The sequence below is a fragment of the Cebus imitator genome, unplaced genomic scaffold (assembly GCF_001604975.1).
Source record: "Cebus imitator isolate Cc_AM_T3 unplaced genomic scaffold, Cebus_imitator-1.0 Scaffold110, whole genome shotgun sequence".
NCBI classification, from domain to species: domain Eukaryota; kingdom Metazoa; phylum Chordata; class Mammalia; order Primates; family Cebidae; genus Cebus; species Cebus imitator.
The window spans coordinates 5,131,809-5,151,145 of NW_016107425.1; the positions used below are offsets into that span (position 1 = coordinate 5,131,809).

General features: G+C 39.8%; 2 protein-coding genes across 4 annotated transcripts in view; both read right to left on the reverse strand.

Moving 5' to 3' along the window:
• ATF2 (activating transcription factor 2) overlaps positions 1-2,923 on the reverse strand; it is a 91,335-nt gene extending 88,412 nt beyond the window's left edge. For 2 of the 3 annotated variants that reach the window (XR_005201792.1, XM_017538260.2), the window contains exon 1: positions 2,740-2,907. The gene's annotated coding sequence lies outside the window, so the exon portion shown is untranslated. Of the gene's footprint in view, positions 1-2,739 lie in introns of all 3 variants that reach the window. The other variant, XM_037741916.1, reaches the window with a different exon arrangement.
• Positions 2,924-11,519: 8,596 nt separating this feature from the next.
• On the reverse strand, positions 11,520-17,286 carry ATP5MC3 (ATP synthase membrane subunit c locus 3). The gene is made up of 5 exons (XM_017538268.2): positions 16,625-17,286; positions 16,333-16,444; positions 15,076-15,153; positions 14,382-14,575; positions 11,520-13,759 (listed from the first exon to the last, which is right to left on the reverse strand). The coding sequence occupies exons 2-5, from the start codon at positions 16,369-16,371 to the stop codon at positions 13,645-13,647; spliced, it is 426 nt and encodes a 141-aa protein (XP_017393757.1). The 5' UTR covers positions 16,372-16,444; positions 16,625-17,286; the 3' UTR covers positions 11,520-13,644.
• Positions 17,287-19,337: the final 2,051 nt, after the last annotated feature.

The following is a 19,337-nucleotide window of genomic DNA, read 5'->3' on the forward strand; positions in this document are numbered from 1 at the left end:
TATTGGAAGGAAGAGCTTGAAGACAAAACGAGTAGAAACAGCACACACTGATGAGATTGTTTACCTGATCTAACAATTTACCAGACAAGAACATATGTATCATTAAAACCCAAGTTTTCCAAAATACAAAAATTTGGGTAGAAAAAAATGAAGATTATTTTTGAAGAGTTAATACTAGTTATATGTAGATGTGATATGTGGCATATTTTTCAACCATATTCATAGAGCTTCCAGATCCTGAGTACCAGTAAAAAGTTCCCCCCTATTATTTGTTAAAGTGCTGACAACTGCTTCTTTTCTTTTCTTTTTTTATTTTTGAAATGGAATCTTACTCTGTAGTCCAGGCTGGAGTGCAGTGGCGCAATCTCTGCTCACTGCAACCTCTGCCTCCCGGGTCTCAGTTCAAGCAGTTCTCCTTCCTCAGCCTCCCAAGTAGCTGGGATTACAGGCACGAGCCACCATGTTCAGCTAATTTTTTTATTTTTTAGTAGAGACAGGGTTTTACCATGTTGGCCAGTCTGGTCTTGAACTACTGACCTCCTGATCCGCCCACCTTGGCCTCCCAAAGTGCTGGTATTACAGGCATGAGCCACTCCGCCCGGCCACTGACAACCATTTCTACTATTAACTTAGCTTAAAAATAAAAAACAACGCCAAAGAGAAAAGTAACTGCAGGAATTACTGGGTTACATATTTAACTGATAATAATATAGTGCCCCAAATACAAAATAAACATTTGGATAAGGTTTTTATAGAGGATTTTCAGGGAATGCACTTGGATCTAAGAAGGTATTATGTACCCTACACACACACACACACACACACACACACACACACACACACACACACAGAACCCCTGAAAGCTCCTTCCTTACTGTTAAAATACATAACATCTATGTTCTAAATTTCTACAATATTACATTTTAAATCATTTCTTAAAACTCAATGGCAGTACCATTCTCTCAAAGCAAGATTAAACGTCTTAGGAAGGCAACATACACATCACGGTAAATTTGGAAGATTTTCAGAAATTCTTATACACATCAAGGTAAATTTAATAGATTCCTAGAAATTATTTTACGAAGAGTAGTATTCTTAACTGTTATGTAATTATTGATGGCCTTAAAGACCCATGAACTTTCTTCATCTACAGAGGGGTATTTGTATTTTTAAAATATATTTCACAAGGATGTTCCAATAATTTTGAAACAACGTTTTTACGATGGATTCCTCAATTGAGAATATAAAATTTAAATACAAGATAAAACTGCTTCTGTGTTTGGATTTTAGGGGACTTAAACCTAGAGATCTGACTTTTTAACAAGCTTTTATAAATAAAGCTTTACCTTCATAATTTTGACTAAAGAGACCAAAGCTATATGGCTAAAGATTACACCTAGAATGGCTGTTACTGACAAATGATTACGCTAGTGCTGATGTTTCTTCAAATAAGACAAAATGTGTGCTCAAAGGACGTCAATTTTTGTTCTAACTTTAAATATGTATCTTAAATGCATGCATTGTGACTGTCTCCATAATTTAAAACCCCTAAAAAATTTAAACTTTCACATTATAAAAAATAATTTAGGGATTAGTCGATCTCTAAGTACCAATTAAATAATAGCCAGGAAAGTATTAGAAAACCTGAAGGTACAAGTAAAGAAATGCTTTACATCACTATATAAAGTAGGTGTTGAATTTTAAGAGAAAGACTTCTTTCTCTAAAATTTCTGATGCCTAAGGTTCATCAGGAGTAATCTCTTTTACTCCATGATATTCACAGTAGTTTTGCTCTTGGCCTCCCCAGTTTTAAGACTCTCCATTAAGGAAAACCAATTTTATACTACCTAGGGAACAAAAATAGTCCCCAGCTCCTCCTCCTCTTTTTCCTCCTAGGTTCGGTTAAACTAGCGAACAGAGAAAACACATACACAGTCCCTCTCGGCTCTGGTCCCTAGGGCACTAGCGAAAAGCAAATTATTTCTCTACATAAGCTCTGCTGTCCACCCAGAGAGATTAAAGTATATATATATGGGAAAATACCAGAATCAGTCTGCACCCATACCTAAGCCCCGCCCCGCCGGGAAAAAGTGGGGGTTACCGGGATTGTGAGGGTGGAGGAAAGGACAGAAAAGGCCGACTTCCAGCTCGCAGGTTCTCCACATTCTTTACTGCAGGCTGCACGGCAGCCAGGGACCCTGATCCTATTTTCAGCCGCGCCTCCCGATCCTCCTCCCCGCCACCATCACAAACACACTGTCCTCAATCGTTCGAATACTGGGTGGGGAGACCAGAGTGGGCCCTCTCCCTGCCCAACCCAAGGACTGTGGGTGGGAGCGATCTCCCTGCGCAAAGGGCGGACTAGACGTGCGCCCCGGAGACCTCTGAACTGATCCAAGCAGGGGGAAGATAATTCGGAGGGAGGGGTCTAAGAGGAGCCGTTATTCCTTTTTCTTCTGCCTTAGGAAAGCGCGCGCGAGGGAGGGGCCGGAACAACGAACGCTTGTTACCTAACGGTCCGGCCCAGCCAGTCAGGCTCCCAAAGCCGATACCGCGCGGACCGCTGAGGTGGCAGCACAGCCACAATTGCCTCAAGGGCTAGGGAGCACGTCAGGAGCACCCTAGGTGATGGGAAACAGGGGGTGGGGACTGTGCTGAGCGACGTCGCCATGTTAGCGCCTTCTTTCTCCGTATCCCTACAGTCTCCAGCCCTGCGACCCTCTGCCCATTGTTACTCACCCTTCCAGGTCACTAGTTCGGGATCCTTTCGGTCGCCCTGGAGGCCTGAGCACAGCCGTGTTTACAAACCACCCCTGGAGGAAAGGGCTGAACGGCACTTTAAAGGCCACGGGCTCCCACAGGCTTCCGTCCTCTCTCGCGAGATAGGACTGACAACCCTTCTCCCCGCCCTGCTCCCGGCATCCCCCCTTCTTTCTCGCGCCCCTCCCCTCCATGCACACGCCCCTTCTTGCCTTCCTTCTGAGGAGCGCCTCCGAGTCAGGTGATTCCGTCAGGCCTAAGGAAGAAGGCGGGTCTTCAGCAGGGCGGGTAGAAGGGGGCGGTAACCAAAGAGCAATCGGCGCTGATGATTGGACAAAGAGCCTGAAGGGCGGGAAGCAGTTCTGGAGGGGGCGGGACCAGAGGGCCCTCGGAGCGTTACCTCTGCAAACCCGGAGCTGTGGAAGGCTGTCATTGGCTGCCGGCTGGGATGCTGGTGCAGGCGGCGGTGGAGGGCAAGGCAGGGCGTTGGCGGTTCGCGTGGGGGAAAGGTGAGCTCCGGAAAGACTGCTAGAGGGAAAGCAGGATGGGTCCTCTGAGCGCAGCCCCAGGAGCCGGTGTCTCCGTGGCCGTCACTTCCCAGCACTAGGTGGGGAGGTTGGTAAAAGTAGTCTGCGCTCCTCGGCCCACCCCCTGCCTCCCCGGGAGCCTGAGACGGGGAGTTTCGGGTAAGGTGAGATGTGGGAGAGGCGGAGTTTGCTGTTAGTTCCCCATCCCTTCCCTCCAAAAAACCCCACACAGCCTTGGGATTTCAATGTTAGCTGTAGGGATGTTGGTTATTCAAAAAATAGCACAGGTTGAAAAGTATGAGCAGGGGCCCCTCTGAAAATTTACATTAACTCTTCATATAAGACTTTTTTCAGTGTCTTTTATTTTTTCCGTTTATTAAATACGGATTTCTAGTCTGTAACAATTATGAATTAGTTTATATATTAACATAAAACACACTCAAAATCGTTGAAAAGTTTTAGGGGATAGTGTTAGAGTTAAGTTCAAGAATAATATCTGTCATAAAAGTGAAATTGTAATGGCACTGACTTTTTAATACGTTTCTGGACTGCATATATATATGTAAGCCAATTCGGTCCTCTTTTAAAACTAATTTTAGTTACTTAAGAAACCAAATTATTAACACTGTAGTACTTAAAATGAAAGTACTGTCCCCATATAGTAACAGTAATGTTGTAGTGCCATTGTAGTGTGGCACATTATGTCAACAAAACCTCACAGTTCAGGTTACTCATGATGGAAATTGTGGACGGTGTTTGACATCACAATTGTTAGGTCTAGAAAACATTGATTAAATGATGCTTCTCTCTCCATCTCCCAAAACGACTTATGTGAGAAAAAGAACTAAGAATATTTATAACATTTCAAAAGACGTTTGGGTCAGTTAGAATCGATTTCTTTAAACAATTATTTTTCCATTTATGTGTATTAAAATTTGAAGCTATTTTTTCCAGCGTTGATACAATTGAGCAGTAGCTTTGGTTTTAAATTTCTCATTTCTACTTCCGTCTGTTGTCAAGCAGTTAATTATCTACATGATGCATTCGAGGAACGTGTTATTTTTTAAAAAGTCTTTCTTTTTAGACAAGAGAAGAACTAGTGATATGAACAGTACTCTGATCTGTTTTGAGAATTCAGTTTTAGCTAATTTTCTAAAGAGAAGGTATACCTAAAGCCAGAAAAAAATAAACAAGATGAGTAGGGGCAGGAAACAGGTGGAAACTATGGATATTTGTTATATATGCAGTTTGGCAGCCTGGCATTTAACAAAAGGTCTCACTTTATCCACATATTTCTAGTTCCACAACAGTTTGTTTACTATAGTTTTTCTACAAGTGGGGAAAACATTCAGCATTGTCAAAATGAGTGTAGTTACTATATTCAGGACTGATTCTATGAACTTGTCTCACTACTTACTCATATCCTCATAAAATGCTATCCTTTTCCATTTTTGTTCTCAATTCTGCATTCCTCAATATCCCCAAGAGTCCTAAAGTTCTCTACAGTCTTCTCCTTACAAATGCAGGAAACTTCTTCTAGACCTCTTCTTTACCTGTATTGTTCCATAATGCATCTACCCAACTTAGTTGTAAGAGAATTAGTGAGGGTCTAGTGAATCTCCTTTAAGAACCCCACATGACTGCTAAATAAAACTAATATTCTTTAGATACAAAATGAGGCTATTTGAAGAAAATGCATTTCTATCATGAAAGTGTTAATAACTAAATATCACAAGAATCAGTGATGGTCTCTAAATGCCCTCAGAATCTTCCAAATGCCACATAATGTGGTGTTTCCACCTTGGTATGATAGGGCTGTTAATCCATAATCTGTTACTGCTCACAAAAATTCTAAGATATATGTATAACTTAGTAGACTAATATATATATATCTTAGGCTAATATATCTTAGTACACATATATATATATCTTAGTAGACATATATACTTAGTAGACTAATATATATATCTTAGTAGACTAATATATGTAATTATATATTAGTATATATAATATATATTTTACATATAATCTATATAGTATATATAATAGTATGTGTATATATATATACATATATATATACATATATATATTTATTAGTCTGTTCTCACATTGCTAATAAAGATATACCCGAGACTGAGTAACTTATAAAGGAAAGAGGTTTAATTGACTCACAGTTTAGCATGGCTGGGGAGGCTTCAGGAAACTTATAATCATGGCAGAATGGGAAGCGAATATGTCCTTCTTCACATGGCGGTAACAAGAAGAATGAGTGCCCAGCAAAGGGGGAAGCCCCTTATAAAACCATCAGATTTCTGAGAACTAACTCACTATCATGAGAACAGGATGGGGGAAACCACCCCCATAATTCAATTACTGCCACCTGGACCCTCCCACAACATGTAGGGATTATGGGAACTACAATTCAAGATGAGACTTGGGGTAGGACACAGCCAAATCATATCTCGTTTGTGTGTGTGTGTGTATGTGTGTGTTCTCTCTCCATCTTCCCTTTCAACTCCCTCTCCTTCTCTCTCTCACTAATAATTAATTTACAGAACATAGTTTCTGTTTGTCTGAGGGTAAACAAACCTAGATGACTACACCCCTTATGTGTGCTTGGTACAACTAATCCTGGGATCAGGGAAAGTGCCTCTACATAGTCATGGTATTCTCAGGATGCAACCCAATACAGTGGATTAGCTGGCATTTTATTAGTGAGATCAAGGTAGGGGTGTGTGTGTGTGTGTGTGTGTGTGTGTGTGTGTGTGTGATGTCAAAGGGGTGGGGGAATCAAGACATGATTAACCCACTGATACCTGAGAGACGAAATGAGGATAATGTGGCCCTAGACATTGTAGTTGAATTTTTGGTAGCTCCTATCTCTTTTTCTCTCTCTGCCATCTCAGGGTCTTCCTGCACATTGCTGAAATGGCCTATGCTATAGATACCTCTCAGCACTTGTCGTCATTATGGAAATTTTAAGTGCAGGGATGTCTGCCCTCTAACCCAAATCCTTGGTTTCTCAAAAGAATTTATAATTAATGGGGTGTGGCATTATGGGGAAAAAAAGGCTATGTTTATCTTCATATCATACCAGTTAGCTTATACTAGCTTCACATAATACCAGTTAGCTTATACTAGCCAGAGAGAGGAGAATGGAATTTAAGGGCCTTGTTTTCATTTTTGATGCTAATGCCACCTCTTCTGTCTCATCTGACTCACTAGAAAGAGGGATTGCCATCATTATATTCTGCTCTTTATACAATATTAAGTTATTAATAAAAATAGACAGTACCACTCCTACCTTTCATGGCTTCCCATAACTAGTCTATTTGTCAACCTGAGGCCCACATAATACCAAAGCCATGTGATCCTTTTGCTGGAAACTAAGGGAGGTCTGTCAGCATATGGATCCTCCTGGGTCCTTAGACTAACATCCTGCTCTTTTCAGTTACCTTCTTACCTTGGATACAGCCTCATTGGTCCATGATGGCCAAATAGGTCAACCATCAACCTAATGCTCTCTTTACTCATAAAGCATCTATATTTATTGAACATGAACATTCCGGGCACTGTTTCTGGCTCTGAGATAACAACTATAAATAAGACAAAGTTCCTCCAGGAGACTCTTGTGGTTGGGTGCAGGGGCAGGGGAAGACATGCTACATATATAAACAGTAAGATAACTGAAATTGTGGTAAGTACTATGGAGAAAATAGAGCAGGGGTGTAATAACATTCAATATTAGAAGCTTGCTTTTTAAATACAGCGTTAGAGAACTTGAAAGTAACAGACATTTTAGATAGCTCTAGAGCAGTGGGAGAATTCTGTGAGTTGTCCTTTAGATACAAGCCTTAAGGGAAAAATACTGAGATGTCCAGCAGCTGAGAGACTCAGTCAACCTGTGTAGCTATTTGAGGAAGCAAAGCCTGGGGTGCAATTGTAAGAGGAGATCCTGGAGTCTCCATGGCTGGTAAGTGCTGACTAAAATCAATTGTTTAAAAGCAGCCACTGACAACAACCATGGGACCTCTCAGGAGTCTCCGCCATAATCAGTTGTAAGATGCTAGCTTGTGCTAATGGGAGGAACAACCAAAAGCTCTTGGATTTATGGGACCCAATTGGTCTTAGGTCCTCTCTCCAATATTTAAGCTCCCTTGAGATGGAAAATCTAAGTCACTAAATATCTCAGAAGAGATACATTACTTTTGTCAATTCAGGAGAAAGAAGTGCAAATTCTTGCTGGGAACTTTAACCAGTTTTTAGAGAAAAAATACTTTTTGCCCTTAATAATGTAAAGAACTGGGCAAGTAACTGATGGACCATGTTTTTGGGTGTTAAGTCCATAACATTGTCAGTAGAATTATACTATGAAATAACTATGTCACTATGCTCAGAATGTAGAGAACTCAACAACTCATTTGCAATTTCCTATGTATTTTTAAAGGCTTTGCAGGTAGGACCATAACAATACAATTTTTTCCTCTTCCAAGCACCCAACACCCAAACCAAACCATATTCACTAAATAAACTATACTTGTAGTTCACTAAATAACTAAATAACATACTCACTAACTAAACCATTTCGCCAAATAAACTGTACTTGTGCTTCCCGCTGTAAATTTTAAGTTCGGTTTGTCTAACTGAACTTAAAATTTACAGCGGGAAGCACAAGTACAGTTTATTTGGTTCTCAAATGTTATTTCCCATTTATCTATAATCCTACCTTAAAATTAATGGCATTGACATTTATTTCTACCCAACTTCAGTCACTCAGCAACTTGATCACAAATTTTGATCATTCATTGAACCTGCCTGACTTCCAAGATCTTGAACTCTGAAATTCTTTAAATTTCTTGTGTATTTTTCGGTTCTTATTGAAACGGAGTTTCAACATTACTGAAACCTCTGTGTTATTTCAATTTATCACCTTTATTGTGTCTTCCCTTGTTCCTTACCTGGTTTGAAATTCATAGGTCTTCCTGTTGAACAGTGTGCTTATTTGCCGTCTGCCTAGAGACACTTTTACCTTCTGTTATCTCTTCTTCCCAGTGCCCAACCCTGATAACCCTCACTGCTCTTTATATCAGTTTGTGTTAACAAGCTTCCCAACATCGCTGGAGAGTCACAAAACTAGGTGAATGATGTTCACTACCAATTTGTTACCTATCTGGAGCTGGGTCCCTACTGCAGCTCTGTACTTTTATGCACATTAAGTCTGTGCTGTACATACTTTTTTTCTCTTTTCAAGCCCAGATCTGTAAAATTATACTTCTTGTATTTAAAATTATGTGAAAAACAAAGTTTATCATTTCCTCAAATCAGCTTTTTCCTTGTCATCGCTAACCGTATCATTAAAAAAGAAAATCAGAGCAATGTTATATCAATGTTATAATAGATATAACAATATGTTGTTATAATATCAATGTTATATATATTGTTAACTATAACAATCTAGTGTTATAACATTGATATTATAACAATCTATTTTATAATAGATTTGTGTAATTTTATCGCAGTAAATAATGAAGTAGACCAGTATCTACATATTTTATGCATTCATACCATTTTCTTAATTTTCTTGATATTTCCAGGCTACATGGTTTGTCTGAGAGTTTTTTCAGATTGATACAACATATTTTCTTTTTTTTTTTTTTGAGACGGAGTTTCACTCATGTTACCCAGGCTGGCGTGCAATGGCGCGATCTCGGCTAACCGCAACGTCCGCCTCCCAGGTTCAGGCAATTCTCCTGCCTCAGCCTCCTGAGTAGCTGGGATTACAGGCACGCACCACCATGCCCAGCTAATTTGTTTTATTTTTAGTAGAGACGGGGTTTCACCATGTTGACCAGGATGGTCTCGATCTCTTGACCTCGTGATCCACCCGCCTCGGCCTCCCACAGTGCTGGGATTACAGGCTTGAGCCACCGCGCCCGGCCGATACAACATATTTTCCAACATACATTTTCCAACATATTGAAAAAAATATATGTATAAGTGGAGCTTTCCATAGAAGGAAGATTTAGGCTTTAAGGAAGATCTAAATTTGGACCCTGACTTTGCCACTTAATGGCTATGTGATTTTGGGAACTATTTAACCTCTGAGCCTATTTTTCTTTGCATCTTGGAAATTATTCCAAGTTTACAGGGTTGTTATGAGAGTTAACAGTATATGTAAAGCCTCTAGTGCAGGAAGTAGCACTTAACTAGATGCACACATCCTCTCCTCTCCTAACTGGTTCTTGAGATCTAGCATTAAATCCTACTGATACTACCTTTGCACTCTTTTTAAAATATAGTTAACCCTTGAACAATGTTGGGGGTTTGGAGCAGTGATCCCTCTCCACTTCCCATGCAATCAAAAATTTGCATATAGCTTTTGACTTCCTTGAAACTTAATTACTAACAGCCTACTGTTGACCAGAAGTCTTACTAATTACATAAAGTTGATAAACAAGTGTTGCACTTTATATACATTACATACTGTATTCTTACAATAAAGGTGGAGAAAAGAAAATGTTAAGAAAATCATAAAATATATTTCTAGTACTATATCAATATCATTAAGTTTATATCATGTTTACAAGATGAATTGTCTGTCTGAAATGGTGACAACTGCAGCTGTGGTCCTCTTTTATGGTACATATCAAGCCATTTAACTTTTTCTTGCAATGTCATGTCTTTGCTTCATGGGAGCACTTCTAGCATCACTAGTAGTACTTTGTATGGGTCCCATGGTATTATTCAACATGTATAATATTGTACCAGCCCAATGAAAAATATGCAAGAACTGTGAGAGATCACTTTTTTTGTGATACAGAATTTACTGGAGATGAGCTGCTCACATGGAGATAAGCATCACACAGCACTTTAAGTGGATACTCATAACACTTAAGCTCACTATAATAGCAACAGGTGACCACTAAATTATTACAGTAGTGCAGAATGTTCTTCAGTTAATTTTATGCAGTTCTGATTTACTCCATCTTTACATTTATATTTCTCTCAATTGTAAATGGCACAATATACAGTCCATGTGCATGTTTTGATATATTTAAAATTGTTATAATAGATTTGTGTAATTTTATGGCAGGAAATAATGCAGTAGACCAGTATTTACATATTTTATACATTCATATGGTTTTCTTAATTTTCTTGATATTTCTAGGCTACATTGTTTGAGAGTTTTCTCAGATTGTTACAAACCTCAAAAAATTTTTCAACACACTGAAAAAAATCTGTGTATGAGTGGAGCTGCACAGTTCAAACTCAGGTTGTTCAGGGGTCAACTGTTTTCACTGCCACCATCCTAGGCCCTCATTATAGCTCAGCAAAGCTACTATAGTATGAACTGCTGTTCATTGCTGGCTCTGGTCCATCCCATACCCTAGTCTCCTTTTAACCTTTCTAAAATACAGCTCTAAACTTTGAATGACTGACAGTATCACATGAATAAAACCCACACTCTTATACCTGTTTATATAAAATGGCCCCAATCTTCCTTTACAACCTTACCTAATACCATTTCTGTCTTATACTCAGGCAACTCCTTGTTTCTCGTGTACTATCGCTGTGCTGATTTACCTTTCCTCATGCTGTTCACTAGCCAAGATGCCCTCTTCTGGCCTGTCCTTGTGACATGGTTCTTTAAGGTTTGTCTTAAGTTACAAACAGTACTTTTTCATGTGACTCGTTAACTATAAAATTATTTCTACTCCCTCTGAACATCTTAAGACTGACTGCCACTCGTTTACCATTTTACCAACACCATCGTATTAACATAGAAAATCTATTTCATGTTTGACAGAAAAATATCAGCTTCTGTTCAAAATCTAAGATTCATTTGGCATTAATATTTGTTTGCAATGCTCATAAGCTGAGGCAGTACTTCCTATAAAAATGGTACACAATAAACATTTCTGCTAGGAGTAGATGCATTCCAATGATATCCTTTCAATGTCATAACTTTGATACTAGAAACAAAAGTTAAGTAAGAGGATATATACTCAAGGATGTTAAACTTTTGATGCACTATTTTTTATTCCCTTTCCCCTTTATAAAGTTTGAGTCATTGTGTGTGGGTTTTTTTTGTTCTTGTTTTTTCAGGCCACAGCTCAGCTAGTCCCTTTACATTCTCAGGAGATTCCCTCAGCTGGGACATCTCTTAAACCTGTTCCAAATCAATGCTTCAGGCCTTTTTAACCACCAAAACCAGCACCAAGAACAGGTCTATTACCAAGACTGATTTTATTTAAAATACACTTGGAATAGATGACTATTAATCTAAGCATTTCCCTATCACTTTTAAAATTTTATACTATGTACTTGTATTAAATAGTACAGTATTTCATTGCAGTAGAAGATATGTAAAATTTGCCATTTTAACCACCTTAAAGTGTACAATTCAGTGACATTTATTATAGTATATTTACAATGTTGTACAACCATTACCAATAATTCATCAAATTAAATTATTTTTAAGCCAAATTTAGCAGTGAGGGGCTATACACCAACTTTAATGAGACTAAGTTCTGATAACCTACTACCATAGGACCAGCTGTAATTCATCAAATTTTCATCATCCTAAAAGAAATCCCCATATGCATTAAGCAGGCACTCCCTATTCTCTCCCCTCTCCCTAGTTCTTGGTAACTACTAATTGGCTTTGTCACTACTTGGATATTTCATATAAATGGAATCATGTGTCTGGCTTCTTCCACTTAGCGTGTTTTTAGGGTTCACTCACATTTATTCAGCATGTATCAGCACCTCATTCCCTTTCATGGCTGAATATTCTATTATATGGATGTATTTTACTTTTTCATTCATTGGCTGATAAGACATTTGGTTGTTCCTACCTTTTGGCTATTGTTAAGTAGTGCTTCTATGACTACTTGTATACAAGTTTTTGTTTGAATATTGATTTTCAATTCTTTTGGGTGTATATCCAGGCATGGAATTGCTGGGTCATATAATAGTGCTTATTTACATTGCTCAGTTGAAATATTGAGTAGTGCTGTTCAAGAAAATAGTTTGGGCTCCAGAAATTTCATATTTGATATAGACTAGATGATGGATCAACAAAAAAGTGGGAGCAGCTCTACCTCTAGCTTTTTTGGGCCTCATTTCACTTTATAGAAGGTAATGTATAATTTAGTGATCCTCAAACAGTATGCACAAAAATCACCTGGGATGCCTTTTTAAAGATGCAGCTTGCTGAATCTCATATCTAAGGAGCCCAATTCAGTAGGTCTGGAACCTAGGGATTTTTATTTTTTAAAAGAGCAGATTCTGATGGAGGTGGTCTTCTCACCACACTTGAAGAACTCTGTTAACTGACTACTCTTTCTCAATGGAAACCAAATAGGCAAAGGGCATTAAAAGAAGTAAAATGTAGCTTTCCGAATTGTCATCTTAACTTTCAAAAAACCCTGAAACTTGGATGATAGATAATATGGTACAGTATAATTTGCTAGGGGAAAAACTGTCTATAGTAGCACCACCTTCTTCCTTTGAATGGGAAAAGTTTGATCAAGAAGCAACATAAATTAGAAGCAAAATACTGTTGAACCAGCTATCATCCCAAAGACTCTCACTATACACATGTGAGCAACAGTGATAAATACTGGCTTACAGCAACTTTTGGCTTTAAAAATCTAGCCAATTCAGTTTACTTTTTGATATCTGGTTTTTAATAGTCTTGTTCAAGTAAAAAGCTAGCTGCTAGTTGGACTGACCCTGTTCTGAAAAGACATGAAAGATTCATTATAGGCACACAATTGCTTAATATGAAACTTACTGAAAAACAAAAATCACATTATCCCCCAGCTTAAGGCTTCATTCCCTAAAAAGCTTATGTGATTTATTTTTAGAACCAATCATTTGGAAGGTAATTCTGATTTGATGGAAGGTGGTTCTGATTTGATGTATTCGGAGGTCAGTCTTAAAAACACAAGACCATCTTGAGTATTAACTATCTTTAATATTTTATAGAAGCTTAAAACACCCAAATATTTATCCTTTATATGAATAAACAAAAGCCCCATGAATTACAATGTGCAGAACACTATATAAAAGAATTCCCATAAAAATTACATTGGGATATTTTTCATCAGTGGAACAACTGCTGTAGCTTCCTTTGAATTGGACAGCATCTGCCTGAATGCACGTTCTTCTTATCTAAACTTAGTGTAAGTACAAATCACAGAAGAAATTAAAGTTTTCATCTTTAATGAAATGACTTTGGAAACAATATATATTTCCATGACACCAATACTACAGTTTTTGGAGTCACAGTAAGATACACAGAATTACATCCGTAATTAATATGAATGCCAACATGTCAAGCAGTAATTTGTTACATGGCAAACAAAATCAAGAAAGCAACCATCAAACAAAAGAGACCCATAGCTTCAGACAAGGCAAATCCCAGGATAGCATATGAGAACAGCTGCTGCTTCAGCGAAGGGTTTCTAAAAGAGACCACATACGACTGTTACTTTGAAATATTAGTTTCAACATGTTTGGTAAATGTTAAAGAATCAGATTACTAGTGTGGGGATTTTTGTAAACTGAAAAGTCTGCTGAAAGATTATTTGTCTAGGTCTCTCTCACACTCTGTTCTCCTCAATCCTGATAATACAGCATAAAGGTAGGGAGCTGTCACACATTTTGACGGCTTCTGACATTCTTATTCCTCTGAAATTATGTTCTATACCTTTTAAGATCTGACAGTTTAGGTGTTAAATAAATTGATCCTTTAAAGGAATGTGCTCTAATAATTATATTCCCAATATAGCTTAACAATTAGGAATGCAGACTCTGAAGTCAGACTTAGTTAAAATTCATTTTGTGACATTTACTAGCTATGACCTGGACAAGTAATGTAACCTCTGTGTCTCTAGTCCTTCACAGGTGTTACTCTAATAACACCGCAAATGGTGTTATGAGAATAAAGTGAGATAATGCATACAAAGCCCTTTAAATATAATGCAAGACACAGAGTAAGCACTTAATGCAAACAGCAGCTTTCTAAGTTTCCAATGATTTCAGGCATGCTCTTAAAGGAACTTATTTAGGGACAGAAATGATTACCTGGCATAACCAATGATAAGGCTGCCAAAGACTGTTCCAATACCAGCACCAGAACCAGCCACTCCTACTGTTGCAGCACCCGCACCAATAAATTTGGCAGCAGTATCAATGTCTCTGCTGATTGCACTGGTCTGAAACTCCCTTTGGATTAGCTGAGATACACCATTCTGGGCCCCATTAAATACCGTAGAGCCCTAGAAAACAGGAAATAAAGGTAAAGGTCGTATCAGTAATCACAGGTAGCTATTTTAATTAAGTACCATACTGTCAAAATAACTACTTCTCTATTTTGCCAGGCCAGGCTAATTTTTAAATTTTTTGTAGCAACAGGATCTTACTATGTTACCCAGGCTAATCTTGAACTCCTGAGCTCAAGCAATCCTCCCGCCTTGGCCTCCCATAGTGCTAGGAACACAGGTGTGAGCCACTGCATCTAGCCCAAGAAAGTAGATTTTTCAATAACTGTAGCTATTATAATTTTAAATATAGGCAACTTAAATCAATAGACATAAACACTACAGTATTTCTTGGCCAAGTTTTGGATAGAGAAATTTCTCTATTTGGCTCATCTAGTTTTTTGGATAGAAGGGTGAAAAGAATCGCCCTAAAACTCATTAATAAAGTTTTTTTCCTTCACTCTAATCAAAACCCTTACTTGGTAGTGTTACCTAATTTCAATTATTGCTGCTATTACCTCTCCATTCCTGGTCTCTGGTCGAGATAACACTGATGCAGAAATTGGTCTGTATGCAACTCTGGATCCAGCTCGGATCTATTAATGAAAAAAAAAAAAAAGATTCCAGTATTAAGAAAGAATACAGGTAAGACTTCAACGACTTTTCGGATGCTATGAATTCTAAAAAAATCAAGCAGTAAAAATGAATCAAAGACTTCTGTATTGACTCTTCGCTATTTGGTCATTTTTAGTACATGAAGAAATTTTAATAAAATTTCATGCTAATGAAATTGTAAAGCTTGCTACTCTGAATAAAATTTCTAATAACAGTTGCAAAGAGATTATGAACCGCTTTTGATATTTCTATTATTGTAGTCCCATAATTCAAGTCAGAAAAAAGCAATAAATACCACAAATTCTTTGGCAAGTTTAAGTGGACCCAACAAGTACATTAGGAGTGTCACTATAAATGTTTACCATTCAAAATAGCCCAGCAGTTAACATGAGCCCTGACCATTTTCAAGATATTTCTGTATGACCATTAATCACAAAATTTTTTAAAGGAACTTAAGCAATTCTACATCAGTTTAAGAATAATCTCTGAAATATCTGACCATAAGGACATATTCTGGTCCAACTTCTCTGCCCTTGAGTGTCCACTAAACTAAGGTCATAGAAAAATCCCTTCAGAACCAAGACCTGATTCTCGAAGACAAATCCTCCAGATTTAGACTTCACTTAAAGCCTGCAAAACTGTTACGAAAGTCATACTCAAGAGGCAGCAAGAAAGACTTTGGGCTCGTTCCCCCACCATCTTCCTCCACCCCCACACGGAAAGGCAAAGTCCCTCCCTCTGCAGGATCGAGTTTGACCTACAGACAGGCACTGGAAAGCGCTGCTGCGGTGAACTAGGCCTCAGCAGCCCCTACATCCTCTGCAGTACCCCAACCTTGGCGTCGACCCCAATCCAACAAAGGATGAGGAGGCAGAGGAAAGAGTCGCTCCGGGCCTAGGGACAGGAGGGTTTGACCTACACCCAGAGAGGCCTGACAGGCCTTGGCTGCTCTCCATCGCCCTTGTGGCGAGGAGAGGGCTGAGATACCGTAAGATTAGGAGGAAAGGAAGAAAAGGGCAATGGGTTAATGGGTGAGGAGAGAGTCGTTCCCAAGCGGGCGGTGTGCGCCGCCCGAAGACTGCCCCATTCAACAATGTGGACGCTCCAGGCCAAGAGGCCCAGCCAGACCTCAGTCCCCCGGCCCTGCCTGGGCTACGCACCAGAGCGGGTGTACAGGCGAGCTTGGCGCAAGCGAACATCTTACGCTCTTCGGGACCACGCGGCTGGAGGTCTTGTATGACACGCTACGTGGGCTCCTCTCCCGCTTCCTCTCTGCGGAGGAAAAAAGGCTTAAGGTCAAGTGCCCTCCAGGGGCCTGTCCTTCCCACCGAGGCCCCGCGGGCTCCCGTCAGCTTGGGCCCCGTGCCCAGTGAGGCGCTGGCACAATGAATGGGTCCCTATTGGGCGCTGCTCCGCCCTGGCCAGGCCGAGCTCACTGTGTCCTCCACTTACCTTCCCGAGAGGTGGCAGCGGCACCGGGTGCGGCAGAGGTCGAAGAAATGGGGCTTAGCGCGCAGGCGCGGTCCGGCTCTTATTGGCGCCGCAGCACCCGGATGAAGAAGGCGGGGTTTCGAGTACAGCAAGGAAGACACTCAAGGTCACTTTGTAACAACTTTATTGGCAACTAGCCGGGAAGGACAACGACAACCACCTGGTGATGAGGCAGGCAGGGAGTGGTAAGAGAGACAAAATGAAAAGCTGTAGACTAGCCCGGCAAAGAGGACTAAACAGATTAACTTTTGATCTAAGTTGGCTGCAGGATAGTGGGCCTTTTTCTTCACGTTGGCACCTTGTAAGATTTGACCTTTTATCAATTGCTACTTCTCCGTAGTAGAGTGGCATCTTTGCTGGTCATTCTCTTCCTCTGTGAAATAGGACTGTGGCTGGGGGGAAGAAAGAAGGGTCATTCACTACTTAACAAGAAATTAAGATCCCCAGCAAAGTGAAGATATTTATTTCAAGGAACCTGGAAAGTGGTTCCAGAAGTATGGCAAATCCTTCAGGTGAAAGAGGGCCTGATCTAGAAGTACTGGTGGAGCCTTAGCAAATGAGTAGATAAAGAGCTTTGACACCTGGGGCACAAAATTGCCTCTGGGTAAAGTGAGGGTGCTCAACTTTTCCAGCTCTAGGATTGGAAGAATTAAGAGATTTTAATGTATTTTATGTAGGACTTGAGACTAAAAAAAGTCTGAGTATTTTCAAAACCTACTCAAATTTAACACCTTGTTTTTGTTAACTTTGGACAAATTATTTTTTTCAGAGGAATGCAGAAATATCTCAGAAAAATGGATCTTACTGAACTTCTGGTCTTTTTAGATCCTTCAATTATGTAAATTTAATTTAGTAGTTATAATAAATGGCTACCGGAAGTGATATCAACATGTCAACATAAAAGATCAAACATCTAGTCAGATGCAGTGGCTCACGCCAGTAATCCCAGCACTTTAGGAGACCGAGGCGGCCGGATCACTTGAGGTCGGGAGTTCGAGACCACCTGGCAAAAACAGAAAAACCCTGTCTCTACTAAAAATACAAAATTAGTGAGCCGTGGGGGCGCATGCTTGTAATCCCACTACTCCCGAGGCTGAGGCAAGAGGCAAGAGAATCGCTTGAACCCGGGAGGCGGAGGTTGCCGTGGGCAGAGATTGCACCACTGCACTCCAGCCCCTGGGCAACAAGAGCGAAACTCCGTCTCAAAGAAAGAATTTTAAAAAAAGAAAAGGTTAAACATCTAGAATGCCCTGCTAAGAAGCTGGCTGGGGACTGAGCTCCACCCCACTCTGCCTGGAGCCTTGGTATGAGACATCATCAACCTAAAGGATCCGCTTTTTACTCATTAGCACAAAGGTGCAATATTATCTAGCAGCAATCCTGGGGGGAAACCCTCAGAACTAACACTTAAAAATGAATAAGACTTTGTCACTAATCCACCTGCAAATGCAAATCATTTAGAATTACAAAATGCTATCATTTTAGGCTCAATCTTTAGTTGGAAAATAGAGATAATTCACATGTACAGTTCAAGAAGCTATTCACACAGTTTTTCAAGTACTCAATTCTAACCTGAAGAACACGGTGTCCTGTGGTCTACAGTAGAATAAACAATAAGGCCCTGTACTTCAATAATAGATTCTCTAGGGGAAAAATTATTCTAAGTGGATTTGTTTAAAGAGATGGTTTAAATGATGTTTCTATCTCTTCAGCACTAAATCAGTAGCAGTAACTATTGAGGAGGAAGCAAGAAAGAAGCCAAGATCTACAGTGGCTGCTTCCAAGTTGCATGTGGACTAGTTGCTTATGGCAGGGAGAGACATAGGTTCGAAAATTCAGGCTAGTCTGTTCTGTTGAGGGGCCTGACTGTGGCTGACTCCATGGTGGTATTCTAGATAGATTAACTCAGACTTTGCTTGGTTTTGCATCCTAAGACTTGCGTTATAGAAAGAGGGGAGTGAATTGGAGTAACACCAACCCATGTTGATTGAGGGTGGATATTTGCACTGAGGGAGTTTGAAGTAAAAAGGTACCTTCTGAGAAGACTAAAGTAAGGCCATAAAGATGAACAGGGACCTCCCTGAGAAGTATCTATTCCTTTCTGTGCTTTTTCATGAACAGTGGGGATAGTCACAGTAAGTTATGAGGCATCATAATTTGGCAATATCTGATAAGACTGGGTGATGATGCTAGCCTGAGTGATGATGGCATGTTGAAGATAGGACTCGGATAATAAAGGGAAGTATGACGGATCACTCCCAAATGTTCCCCTGTCTGGAAACCACCTAGACAGGAAAAAGGCCAGAGAAAGAGAACTGAGGCATCCAGCACATATGAGTGAGGCCTTCTTGGATCTCTATCTCTCGTCAAGCCTTCCCAACACCATGAGGAACAGAAGTGAGTCATCCCCAGTAAGCTCACTGTGATGGTGAAGTATGGTTATATTGGCGAATTTGAAGTCATTGATGATCACACAACTGGGAAAAATTGTTGTGAACCTCACAGGCAGGCTAAACAAGTGTGGAGTAATCAACCCCATATTTGATGTACAACTCAAACACCTAGAAAAATGGCAGAATAATCTGCTTCTATCCTGCCAGTTTGGTTTGTTGTACTGACAACCTCAGCTGGCATCATGGACCATGAAGAAGCAAGAAGAAATCACACAGGAGGG

Coding starts and splice junctions, on each gene's coding strand:
- ATP5MC3 (XM_017538268.2), bottom strand. CDS start 16,371: ATGTTCGCTTGCGCCAAGCTCGCCTGTACACCCGCTCTG. Junction 15,154..16,332: donor TCGCCTGTACACCCGCTCTG/GTGCGTAGCCCA, acceptor TTTCATTAATAG/ATCCGAGCTGGATCCAGAGT. Junction 14,576..15,075: donor CAGAGACCAGGAATGGAGAG/GTAATAGCAGCA, acceptor CCTGTTTTCTAG/GGCTCTACGGTATTTAATGG.